The sequence below is a fragment of the Procambarus clarkii genome, chromosome 53, assembly GCF_040958095.1.
Source record: "Procambarus clarkii isolate CNS0578487 chromosome 53, FALCON_Pclarkii_2.0, whole genome shotgun sequence".
Taxonomy (NCBI): Eukaryota; Metazoa; Arthropoda; class Malacostraca; order Decapoda; family Cambaridae; genus Procambarus; species Procambarus clarkii.
In genome coordinates this window covers 18,152,834-18,166,770 of record NC_091202.1, presented here as the reverse complement: position 1 = coordinate 18,166,770, position 13,937 = coordinate 18,152,834, and the positions used below count along the sequence as shown (strand labels likewise).

The following is a 13,937-nucleotide window of genomic DNA, read 5'->3' as shown; positions in this document are numbered from 1 at the left end:
GGTCCGGGGAGTGGTCCTGGGGCAAGCATCTAGTAGTAAGGGTCCGGGGAGTGGTCCTGGGGCAAGCATCTAGTAGTAAGGGTCCGGGGAGTGGTCCTGGGGCAAGCATCTAGTAGTACGGGGTCTGGGGAGTGGTCCTGGAGCGAGCATCTAGTAGTACGGGTCTGGGGAGTGGTCCTGGAGCGAGCATCTAGTAGTAGGGATCTGGGGAGTGGACCCCAGGAATCTGGCAGGTGCCGGAGGGTCGGGTACAGACCAGCCCCGGGCTACAAGGACACGTCGACGAGTACACACCTCGAACCGGCGCCTGTTGAAGACCACATTATTGGTACAGTGTTGCAAACTGTGACACCTGCAGCAACTCTTAACACACAACTAATGCCATCCATCCTCATTCATTTGCACAGTTACTCCCACCACCATCACTTACTCACAGTGCCTCCATCAGTTAGTACTTCCTCCTTCATCAGTTACTCCCACCATCATCAGTTACTCCCACCATCATCAGTTACTCCCACCATCATCAGTTACTCCCACCATCATCAGTTACTCCCACCATCATCAGTTACTCCTGCCACCATAATCAATTACTACCACCACCACCGCCATCAGTTACTCCTACCACCACCATGAGTTGCTACCACCACCACCATCAGTTACTCCCACCACCATAATCAGTTACTACCACCACCACCATCAGTTTTTTCCACCACCATAATCAGTTACTACCACCGCCACCATCATCAGTTACTCCTACCACCATGACCAGTTACTACCACAATCATTTATCACCAATACCACCATCAGTTATTACAGCACCATCAGTTACTACCACCACTACCTTCAGTTACCACCACTAACACCATAAATTACTTCCACCACCACCACCATCAGTTTTTACCACAATCACCATCAGTTACTACCACCAACGCCATCAATTAATGTAACCACCACGGTCAGTTACCACCACTATCACCATCAGTTACTACCATCACCACAATCAATTACTACCACTTCCACCATCAGTTAATTCCACAACCACCATCATTTATTACCACCACCACCACCACCATCAGTTAATACCACCACCACCACCACCACCACTATCAGTTACTACTACCACCACCACCATCAGTTACCACAACTACCACTATCAGTTACTACTACCCCCCACCATCAGTTACCACCACCACCACCACCCCCACCATCAGTAACTACCACCACCACCATCAGTTACCACAATTACCACTATCAGTTACTACCTCCACCACCATCAGTTACTACCACCACCATCATTATCAGCTACTATCACTACCACTATAATTTACTACCACCATCAGTTACTACCACCACCACCAAGAGTTACTACCACAACACCATCAATTACTACCACCACTACCATCAGTTACAACCTCAACCACCATCAGTTACTACCACCACCACCAAGAGTTACTACCACAACACCATCAATTACTACCACCACTACCATCAGTTACAACCTCAACCACCATCAGTTACTTCCACCACCGCAATCAGTTAATAACACCACAACAATCAGTTACTACCACCACTACCTTCAGTTACCACCACTAACACCATAAATTACTTCCACCACCACCACCATCAGTTTTTACCACAATCACCATCAGTTACTACCACCAACGCCATCAATTAATGTAACCACCACGGTCAGTTACCACCACTATCACCATCAGTTACTACCATCACCACAATCAATTACTACCACTTCCACCATCAGTTAATTCCACAACCACCATCATTTATTACCACCACCACCACCACCATCAGTTAATACCACCACCACCACCACCACCACTATCAGTTACTACTACCACCACCACCATCAGTTACCACAACTACCACTATCAGTTACTACTACCCCCCACCATCAGTTACCACCACCACCACCACCCCCACCATCAGTAACTACCACCACCACCATCAGTTACCACAATTACCACTATCAGTTACTACCTCCACCACCATCAGTTACTACCACCACCATCATTATCAGCTACTATCACTACCACTATAATTTACTACCACCATCAGTTACTACCACCACCACCAAGAGTTACTACCACAACACCATCAATTACTACCACCACTACCATCAGTTACAACCTCAACCACCATCAGTTACTACCACCACCACCAAGAGTTACTACCACAACACCATCAATTACTACCACCACTACCATCAGTTACAACCTCAACCACCATCAGTTACTTCCACCACCGCAATCAGTTAATAACACCACAACAATCAGTTACCACCACTACCACCATCAGTTACCTCCACCACCGCTATCAGTTACTACTACGACCACCATCAATTATTAAAATCATCACCATCAGTTACCACAACAACCACATTCAGTTACTACCATCATCTGTTTCTACCACCACAATCATCAGTTACTTCCACCACCACCATCAGTTACTACAAAACCACAATTGGTAATTAGCACCACCACTATCAGTTATCACCATAACCTACATCAGTTACTACCACCACCACCACTATCAGTTTCCACCACTACCACCTTCACTTACTGACACCATCAGTTCTGCAGCAACCACCCTCAGTTATCACCACCACACTATCAGTTAGTACCACCACCACCGCAACCATTTACTACAACCACAACAATACATTACTTCCACCAGCAGTTAATACCACCCCTACCATGGATTACTACCACATCAGTTACTTCCACAACCACTATCAGCTACCACCACCTCTACCATCAGTTATTACAACCACCACCATCAGTTACCACCACCACCATCATCAGTTACTACCACCACCACCATCATCAGTTACCAATACTACCACCGGCATTTACTACCACCATCATTTACTACCACCATCATTTACTACCACACCACCATCAGTTACTACCACCATCACATAAGTTAAAACCACTACCACCATCATTTACTACCACCACCACCATCAGTTACTACGACCACCACAATCAGTTACAACTACTACCACTATCAGTTTTTACCACCACCAAAGTCAGTTACTACCACCACCATAATCAGTTACCACCACTACCACCATCAGTTACTACCACCACCACCATCAGTTACCACCACCACCATCAGTTACCACCACCACCATCAGTTACTACCACCACCACAATCAGTTAATAGTACCACCACAATCAGCTACCACCACTACCACCATCAGTTACCACCACTTCCACCACCACCATCAGTTACTGCCACCACCACCACCAATTACCACCACTAACACTGTCATTTAATACCACCACCATCAGTTACTACCACTACCACCATCACTTACTTACACCACCACCATCAATTACTGCAACCACCACAATTGTTAGTTACTACCACCACCATTATCAGTTACCACAACCACCACAATCAGTTACTATCACCACCACCATCAATTATCACAACCACCATCAATTATCACCACCACCACCACCATCAGTTACTACCACCACCACCACCATCATTTACCACCACCATGACCATCACTTACTACCACCACCTCTATCAGCTACTACCACCACCACCTCAGTTACTACCACCACCACCTCCACCGTCAGTTACTACCACCACCATCAATTACTCCACTACCACCATCAGTAACTTCTACATCGGTTACTACCATCACCACCATCATTTATTACCACCACCACCACCATCAGTTACTACCACCATTACCATCAGTTTCTACCACCATCAGTTACTGCCACCACCACAACTGTCAATTACTACCACAATCCGTTACTACCACCACCACTCTCAGCTACTACCACCACCACTATCAGTTACCACAACCACCACCATCAGTTACTATCTAGTTATTAAATGAAGTTGAGTAATGTGATGGACAAAATCTGGGCATCATAAGAACAATGTTAGCACTGTGGAGAAATGTACGACAGACCACTGGAACATTATTTAACACAGTACACAGTTACAAACCCATCATAGGACAAAATCTTACTGAAGCGACCACACGAGTCATAAATACTCATACTCCGCCCAAGTAAAACAGAAACAAGCAACACTTAGTGGGCCAGCCAGAGGCTCAGGGCCCGCGCAGTGGGCCAGCCAGAGGCTCAGGGCCCGCGCAGTGGGCCAGCCAGAGGCTCAGGGCCCGCGCAGTGGGCCAGCCAGAGGCTTAGGGCCCGCCCAGTGGGCCAGCCAGAGGCTTAGGGCCCGCCCAGTGGGCCAGCCAGAGGCTTAGGGCCCGCCCAGTGGGCCAGCCAGAGGCTTAGGGCCCGCCCAGTGGGCCAGCCAGAGGCTTAGGGCCCGCCCAGTGGGCCAGCCAGAGGCTTAGGGCAGTGAAAAGTTTAAACTGTGGGTTTAAACTTTAAAGCTTAAACTATAATAAGTCCGATCTGACCTTATCATAGGTCCGAAAGGTCAAATGTGAATAGAGAAGAAGCAAAGGAAATAAGAGAAGCAAAACAAGTAAGCGCCCCAAGGAGACATGACAAGCAGCACAAGCAGGGCAGCAAGCAATCAAAGCATTGCGCAGGATCTGGAAAGTCAGGAATAAGTGAGCCAAAGGGAAACATAATCATGGAAAGAACCAGCTTATAAAGGTAGTCAGCCACAGCAGCAGACAGTAGAGGTAGTCATCCACAGCAGCAGACATTAGAGGTAATCATCCACAGCAGCAGACAGTAGAGGTAGTCATCCACAGCAGCAGACAGGAGTGACTAAACCAACAATCTCCCCCTCTCCTTCAGAATTATCTATGGAACCTGAACTAATCCACTTCTGCAGAAATCACAACAGCCCAATAGAGATATTAAGGTCTTGTTCACAAATGTTAAGGTCATGTTCACAAATGAAGATGAAATTACAAATAAAGGAGTAGAATTGCAGGAAAGGGTGGTGAATAGGAATTTAGGAATTTATGAGGGGAAAGTGCCAAGCCATTACGACTATATATAGCACTTGGAAGGGGGGTATCAGGATAAGGATTTGGGATGGGATGGGACGGGGGAAAGGAATGGTGTCCAACCACTTGGACGGTCGGGGATTGAACGCCGACCTGCATGAAGCGAGACCGTCGCTCTACCGTCCAGCCCAAGTGGTTGGACAAAGGGTGGTGAAAGAGTAAGCACATATTATTGCAATTACAGAAACAAAGCTGACAAGTGGTAAAGGAAATAGAATCTTATCATGAGCATATCAAGTAATAAGACAAGATGAGGTGAAAAGGGAAGAGGTGGTGTAACCCAACTGCTACAACAACACTGAGGCTTTGAAGAAGTGAAGGTGTCGGAGAAATCTGATCAGCATAAGTATGTTTTTAATGAAACAGTCAAAACAGGAACTCACTTATAATTCTGGAAAAAGGCAAACGTAGTCCCAATATTTAAGAAACGGGATATGTAGGAGGCCCTAAATTACAGACTAGTGTCACTGACAAGTATTTTTTGTAAAATTCTGGAACGAATAATCAGGTTGAGAATAGTGGAAGACCTGGAGAGGAGTAATTTTGTAACAGAGAGACAGCCTGGATATAGAAGAGGAAAGTCATGTCTGAATTCTGTGTTGACTGTTACAAGAAGAGCTTGATAAACTCCGGGAGTGGGCAAACAAATGGTTACTGGAGTTGTGTCCTAATAAGTGTAAGGCGATGATGACGGGAAAGGGAGAAAGAAGGTGTATACACCATAAATGTAAGTTAAATGCAGGAACTGGGGAAAGACATTTGTGAGTGAATATAATTCCACACAAAGACCAGAGGCACACACAGGCAGGGGGATCATTGGCAGCGTATGGGACGCTGGTAAACATTAGGATACGCCGTAAAAAAATCAGGACGCATACAAGGTAATGTACACAGCTGTTGTTAGACCAGTACTGGTATATGCAGCATTGGCACGGAATCCATCTCTTGTGCAACATAAAACTAAATTTAAAACGAGCAGAGATTTGCAACTAGATTAGTGCCAAAGCTATGAGGGTTAAGCTATGAGGATCAGCTGAAGGAACTGGAACTCACAACCTTGGAGGACAGAAGAAATAGAGGAGACATGACAACAACGTACAAAATACACCGAGGAGAATAAACAAGGTGGACAAAGACAACCTCTTTAAATTGAAAGAAAGTAAGACAAGAGACCACAAGTGAAAGCAGATACTACTAATGAGTTGAAGAAATATAATAAACTACATACCCTGTACAGGTGGTCAACACGGGGCATGCCCTGACGTAACAAGTTGAGGAAGCCAGGTGGTCAACACGGGGCATGCCCTGACGTAACAAGTTGAGGAAGCCAGGTGGTCAACACGGGGCATGCCCTGACGTAACAAGTTGAGGAAGCCAGGTGGTCAACACGGGGCATGCCCTGACGTAACAAGTTGAGGAAGCCAGGTGGTCAACACGGGGCATGCCCTGACGTAACAAGTTGAGGAAGCCAGGTGGTCAACACGGGGCATGCCCTGACGTAACAAGTTGAGGAAGCCACTTACTTACCCTGTACAGGTGGTCAACACGGGGCATGCCCTGACGTAACAAGTTGAGGAAGCCACTTACTTACCCTGTACAGGTGGTCAACACGGGGCATGCCCTGACGTAACAAGTTGAGGAAGCCACTTCCATTCACAACTTTAATGAGAGGTTCGACAAAGATTTTGAAGTTAGAATAGTGAGGGTATAAGAGAGCACTTACACCAAGACTGGTAAGAGGAGAATAATCCGCTAGACCTCACTCGCCCAATCTTTGTTCCTTCTTTCAATAATTACCTGAACACTTCCCCGTAGTCACTGATAGGTAAGTTCCATCAGTTGCCACCCCCTCTACCTTCACAACTAATATATTCTTCTTCTAACATTTAAGGAAGCATTACCTGAAGGAATACTTAGTCTTTCTCTTATCCTACAAGAGAAGAACTGAGGGCAAAGCCATACTGGGGCAGGACAGAACACACAGTCATGCCCTCCTCCCTCCAGAGACCCACTACCTCCAGCCCCGAAAAGATGGTGTTCCATATTAGGGGTGATTGAGAGATAGTGAGTGCAGCCAGATAAGGAAGGAACGACACAATTAGGCAAGGGGATAGTGAGGTAGTTGGATAGAGAGGCCAAACAATTGTGAGACAGTGGGATAATGAGGTAAGGGAACAGAGAGGTCACGTGATAGTGATCTAAGAGGAGAGCGAGGTGAGATAATAGTGAGGCGGAGGTACAGTATGGGGAGGTGATAGTGAGGCGGAGGTATAGTAAGGGGAGGTGATAGTGAAGCGTAGGTGCAGTAAGGGGAAATGATAGTGAGGCAGGGTACAGTAAGGGGAGGTGATAGTGAGGCGGGGTACAGTAAGGGGAGGTGATAGTGAGGCATAGGTGCAGTAAGGGGAGGTGATAGTGAGGCGGGGGCAGAGTAAGGGGAGGTGGTAGAGAGGCGAGGGTAGAGTAAGGGGAGGTGATAGTGAGGCGTAGGTGCAGTAAGGGGAGATGATAGTGAGGCAGGGGTACAGTAAGGGGAGGTGATAGTGAGGCTGGGGTACAGTAAGGGGAGGTGATAGTGATGCATAGGTGCAGTAAGGGGAGGTGATAGTGAGGCATAGGTGAAGTAAGGAGAGGTGATATTGAGGCGGGGATACAGTAAGGGGAGGTGATAGTGAGGCATAGGTGCAGTAAGGGGAGGTGATAGTGAGGCGGGGGCAGAGTAAGGGGAGGTGGTAGTGAGGCGAGGGTAGAGTAAGGGGAGGTGATAGTGAGGCGTAGGTGCAGTAAGGGGAGATGGTAGTGAGGCGGGGGTAGAATAAGGGGAGATGATAGTGAGGCATAGGTGCAGTAAGGGGAGGTGATAGTGAGGCATAGGTGCAGTAAGGGGAGGTGATAGTGAGGCGTAGGTCCAGTAAGGGGAGATGATAGTGAGGCGGGAGTACAGTAAAGGGAGGTGATAGTGAGGCTACATGACAGTGAGGTCAGGAAAAATGTAAACGAGAGAATAGTGTGGCGATGTGATACCTAGGTGTGGGGTCAGTGAAGCGGAGAGATAGTGAGGTGAGAGGAAATTGAGGAGAGAGGAAAGTTACTTGAGGGGACAGTGATTTGAGGGAATAGTAAGGCTAGAGGATACTGGCACAAGGAAAGAGTGAGGCTAGAACATAATGAGGTGGTGGGTTAATGAGGAGAGGAGATAGGAGGGCATGTCGCATAGCATACGAGGGGATTGTGAGGTAGTTGGATAGAGTGGAGAAGGGATAATGAAATGGTGGCATTGGGAGACAAAGGGATAGTTAAGTAAGGCGGTGATGGGAGTAGATAGTGACGAGAGAAGGTAGAGAAGTGAGGAGGATGGGCAGGATGCAAGGGGACAATGAGGTGAGGGCTGGCAGCAGGCTGACCTACCTGGTTATACACGTGACAGTGAGGTGAGGGCTGGCAGCAGGCTGACCTACCTGGTTATACACGTGACAGTGAGGTGAGGGCTGGCAGCAGGCTGACCTACCTGGTTATACACGTGACAGTATGGTGAGGGCTGGCAGCAGGCTGACCTACCTGGGTATACACGTGACAACGGTCGTCCACTTCCCCTAGCGGAGCACACTTCCGGGGCCTCCCTGAAATATGCAACACTACATAGTTACACAAAAGTGGTATTCAACCTTGTGAGGAAGGCCATCCAGCAGACAGCCACATGTAAACAACTGGGAACCTTTCATGTGATTGAGGTCGAGAAGAAAGTCAGACACAAATATTTGGTATATTTCGGTAAATCTGCAATTGATATCAGTCAAGTATTGTGTCGTAAAGTATTCTGTTCAACACGTAACATACCAGTTTGCATTGGTGTCAGAACAAATATTAGTCCTCAGTGTCAGAACAAATATTAGTCCCCAGTGTCAGGGCATATATTAGTCGCCAGTGTCAGGGCATATATTAGTCGCCAGTGTCAGGACATATTAGTCGCCAGTGTCAGGACATATTAGTCGCCAGTGTCAGGACATATTAGTCGCCAGTGTCAGGACATAGTAGTCGCCAGTATCAGGACATATTAGTCGCCAGTGTCAGGACATATTAGTCGCCAGTGTCAGGACATATTAGTCCCCAGTGTCAGGACATATATTAGTCACCAGTGTCATGCATACATTAGTCGCCAGTGTCAGGTATCGAGGGGGTTTGGGGATTTTACCCAAAAGAGCTGGTTGTTGCACCAGACTTGATTTCGCCAGTACTTGTGTACTGGCGAACATAGAACCCAACCATTCCCTGATTGAAAAACAGCTGACCTCAGCAACCACACTTCCGCTACCATCGGTCAGCAATGGACACTGGAGTGCTTGCAATTACCTGGGAGGTCCCCCTGTTCGTTTTTTGATCATGGAGATGGGTTCAGCGTTGAACTTTATTTAGGGGTGCAGCTTCTAAACTAGCCTCGTTGTCTTGAGTACACACCCTACTTAAGCTACTGTGACTCTCTACACTCTCTCCTGTTTGGGATGATCTCTTATATCCTCTTTTAGTAAATTATTGTCCACTGTCATCCTGTCTGCAACCGTGACCCCCCCCCCCCTCCCTCTCTCTCTCTCTCTCTCTCTCTCTCTCTCTCTCTCTCTCTCATCTCTCTCTCTCTCTCTCTCTCTCTCTCTCACTTTCTGGGGAACCTCACCAGGACAGGAGGTGACTAGCAAGTAACAAGACCAGTTGTTAACAAACATTTAATACTTAAAATATACACAACACAAGATGTGATAGTGAGGCTGGGGTACAGTAAGGGGAGGTGATAGTGAGGCACAGGTGCAGTAAAGGGAGGTGATAGTGAGGCATAGGTGCAGTAAGGAGAGATGATAGTGAGGCGGGGATACAGTAAGGGGAGGTGATAGTGAGGCGTAGGTCCAGTAAGGGAAGATGATAGTAATATGCGATGTCGCTTCTCGACATGTATATCTTCGATATGCCCTCCCCCCTGTCACGATGCTGGGGGCCTCCTCCCCTCAGTCTTCCCTTGACCTACCGCAAGAGAGGATTTACCACTTCTCCCTCAAGCATGTTCTCTTATCTCCAGCTTCTTATTTTAGCTCACTGTCTTAATAAAAATATATATCCTACTTGCATATACACTTATCATGATCGCTGGGGCACACGATAAAGCACAGGCAACCACTAAAACAGCTGATAAATGAGCTAACCACAGAATTCATAGCTTGGGGGCGCTCCAACATGGCATCCTCTAAGACGTCCAACAAAGTTACTTAATGTCTGCATCTTAGCTCTTCTGCTCCTGACTTGAGCTCGCACAGTCGCCTGGCAGGCTCCACTCAAAGACTCCTGCTTATCCTCCTCCACCTGAGGATACAATGATTTAGAGCTCCAAACAGGTGCGACCACTACTAAGCTTCAGGTCGTCTCCAAATCTTCACAAATACCGAGAAGTAACGTGCATTGCTCGCTTGGCAGCTTCCTCAACAGTTATGCACTGTAGCCGACCCTAAAACCCTTCATCCAGAGTTGTATTTCTCTGTATTTCTAAGACACTGAAACGTCCACCTCTGATGACTGCGGCAACTCATGTGGTGTTACAACATCATGCTAGCATCATGTCATCATGTCACGTCACCAAAATATTGACATCCTATTTCCACTAACATTACTAAGATGTCCAACCTCTGCCTGTATTCTTAAATCACTCACTGTCATTTATTATATATTTTTTATCTGACCTCCCAATTTCTTGTCAGGTGAGCAGAATAACTCTCATCAGGTAGACTCGTTTCTCCAGGCTACCTGGGGTTATAATACTCCCCTCCTTTATTTTTGAGAGTTATTTTCAGTGGCTAGGCTCGTGACAACGCGTCAGCCACCCACATTATCTCGCCCTTTAATATATCTCACGATCAGGATATATTGTTGAAGTAACAGGAACCACCTGGTTAATCTCTAATTTGCATGCTTCATCTTACTCAGGAACATCAGGGGATTATGGTCTGTATACACAGGAACTGGGTGTCCTCCCCCACTTATGTATACCGCAAAATGATTTAATGCCAGGACCAATGCTAATGTCTCTTTCTCGACCTCTGATCTCCGGTGCTTTACAAACTTCTTGGAGAAGAAAGACACGGGGCGATGAATTCCATCCTTGTGCTGCGTCAATGCAGCTCCGGCCCCTATGTCACTGGCATCCACAAACAACGCAAACGGTGCTCCAAAATACCGCGATAATAACACATGCGCCTCAGTCAATAATCTCTTGGTGTTCTCAAACGCCTCTTGCACTACTTCATCCCATGCCCACTTCTTATTCTTAGACAACAAACTCGTCATAGGAGTGGCTACAGTGGAAAAAATCTTATAAAATTTCTTGCAGTATTTCTAAGTACCTCAAAATTTCCTAAGTACCTCATCAACTCTTTCTTTCCTTTAGGTACTGGGAAATTATCGATGGCTTCAACCTTCGTCTTCACTGGAGCTACCTCACCTCGCCCTACTACATAACCTAGGTACTCCAGTCGTGCTCTTCCAAACTCACTCTTTGCCAAATTAATAGTTATATTGACCCCTTTTAATCGGCCAAACAAATCCAGTAGTCTGTCTACATGTTCCCTTCAGGAGTCTGCAAATGCAACAATGTCGTCAATGTTTACTGAAGAACCTATTGCGCCATGCAACACCTGGTTCATCACTTGTTGGAAACGTGGTCTTCCTTTAAGTGACTAGACTTCTTTTGCACCTTAGCTTGGCTGTCTGTGTTGGACACCTTCGCTCCACCAGCCCTCTCTAGCTTACTGATTTCTTTCTCCATTTCTTCTTCTTGCATTCCGCACGTCAAGAGTTACACATCTATTGTCTTTACCTCCTCTGTCGTCCTCATACTTCAGTTCATCGTCCTCACGCTTCAGTCTTTTGCCATTATACTTCACTCTGTCGTCTTCATCGACTATCCTTTCTTTCATCTCCTCCCTAATCTGTAATTTCATCTTCTTCGACTTTCATCGAACCTTCAACTTTCTTCTACTCCTCCATGCTTGTATTAGCATCTTCTTCCCCCGTTCTGCTCTACTACACAACTCTAATTCGTCCCATTCAACTCTTTCTCGTTCCCTCAAAGCCTCCTCAAGTACTACACTACACTCAACTGTACTCGACTGTACTTGCCGCTCTACCCCTTCTAGAGTGCTAGTAAGTCTCTCTCCGTACATACTATCTCTTCTCACTTCCTCTTCTTGGCTATCACTCCTCTTCACTCTCTCTCCTTCAAGCTTCCCGTGAAATGTGTCAACTTCTGACATCTCACACCATTCAACTTCACCATCCCAGCACTTCTTTTCCTCTGGACAACTTGTCACTCCACTCACGTCCCCAGTCTGTCCACATTCTACTTCACTTCTGTTCAGCACAGTTATTTCCACTTTCTGGTTCTTGAATTCAGCAGGCTGGGCTCTAATTAGGTCCACTCCGTTCATTATTCTTCTTTTCCGGCAGGGTCATATTCACTTCTGACCTCTCCCTGCCCTCGTTTTCACGAGCTTCACCAAACACCAAACTTCACCTTCACCAAACAGCCCTGCTATCTCCACGTCGGTCTCCTCATTCAGTGGAGTCGACACTGTTATTTCACCTCCAGTGTCTTGCTCGTCGGCAACCTCTGCCCCTGGTCACTCCACAGGCAGGGTATACAATGACTTGGCTGTCCTCTGACTCATCCACTAGGATGCTAGCCAGGTCTACTCTGTCCGGTGTCTCATCAGTACCGTGGCACTTCTGCCATTCTTCCGGCATAGCTTCAACTATGCACTCCGGTAACACCTTCGACCGGCACAAGTCATTACCCAGGATCACTTGTATCCCTGGAACAGTTATGTCAAAACACACTCCAACATCACCTCCGCCGACAAATATTCTGACTTCAGCCTGACAGCACATATGGGCATGTCACTCTCCGACAATAACCCATGCACCTTTATTTTCTGACTGCCTGCTAAAAGTCGATCATCCCCGATCAGGCTTCTCAGAATCAAGCTCTGATTTAATCCCGTATCTCTGAGGATACTTACTTCAACTTCAGGTTGGTCTCCTATGCTGACCCAACCTTTACTGCTGAACGGACCATATCTCTTGCTCATCAAGATCCCTGTCTGTGGTCTGTCTTTTATTAAACTCACACATGAGTTGCGTGGATCACACATTGTCAAGGTCACAACTCTCTTACCATGTCTACAATCTTTCATCATGTGACCATATCCGTTACATTTATAGCATCTTACTTGGAAGAAGTTACTTCTAAACCCCCCTCCTGAGTGGTTTTGGCCCTGTGCACTCGTGTTGGAGCATTTCTGCACAGGTGCGCTACCTGCATTATGCTGTGTCTGGGTGGACTCCTGACTTCTTTGCACATACTTAGTTTCTTGCTTAATTCCTTGGCATTCTTCCAAAGACAATTGCGTATATATACACCTCTCTGACAGCACTAGTCAATTGTAACTGTAGCCTCTGTTTAACTCAACAGTAAAATGAGTACCTGGTTGTTAAATGATTCTTCGAGGGGGTCGTATTCCAGGGAACATAGGATTAAGGACTTGCCCGAAACGCTATGCGTACTAGTGGCTGTACGAGAATGTAACAACTCTTGTATATATAAATAAAAAATATATATAAATATAAAAAAAACATGACTCACAGTACCCATAGCTACTGTTGATGGACTGTACAACGTATTATTTAATGTACAAATAAAATAATGTTCGTTGTTGTTGATTATGTAGAGTGCCATAGGAGGAAGGCAACTGCAGATCTTAACTCTTTCTAGGGCTAGTATAGTACTATTATGTGCTAAATTGCACCAAGGATGCACATCTTTAGCTGAGGATTGTTAGGACAGATTAGGGCTAAGGTTAGGGTTTGTGTTACTAGAAAACGCTTATTTTGATGCAACAATCTATATAGTGTACTTCCCATCCAT

General features: G+C 46.4%; 1 protein-coding gene across 3 annotated transcripts in view; it reads right to left on the bottom strand.

The window, feature by feature from the left end:
• The window catches only part of LOC138352349 (astakine-like), a 42,036-nt gene that overhangs the window by 1,867 nt on the left and 26,232 nt on the right, over positions 1-13,937 (bottom strand). Inside the window, exons 3-4 of one of the 3 annotated variants that reach the window (XM_069304734.1) lie at positions 8,487-8,598; positions 1-307 (exon numbers count right to left, since the gene is read on the bottom strand). The exon at positions 1-307 is cut by the window's left edge and continues 1,867 nt beyond it. In XM_069304734.1, coding sequence (XP_069160835.1) covers positions 151-307; positions 8,487-8,598 — 269 coding nt within the window. In that variant the 3' untranslated portion in view covers positions 1-150. The remainder of the gene's footprint in view (positions 308-8,486; positions 8,599-13,937) is intronic. The other 2 variants (XM_069304735.1, XR_011222768.1) reach the window with 2 other exon arrangements.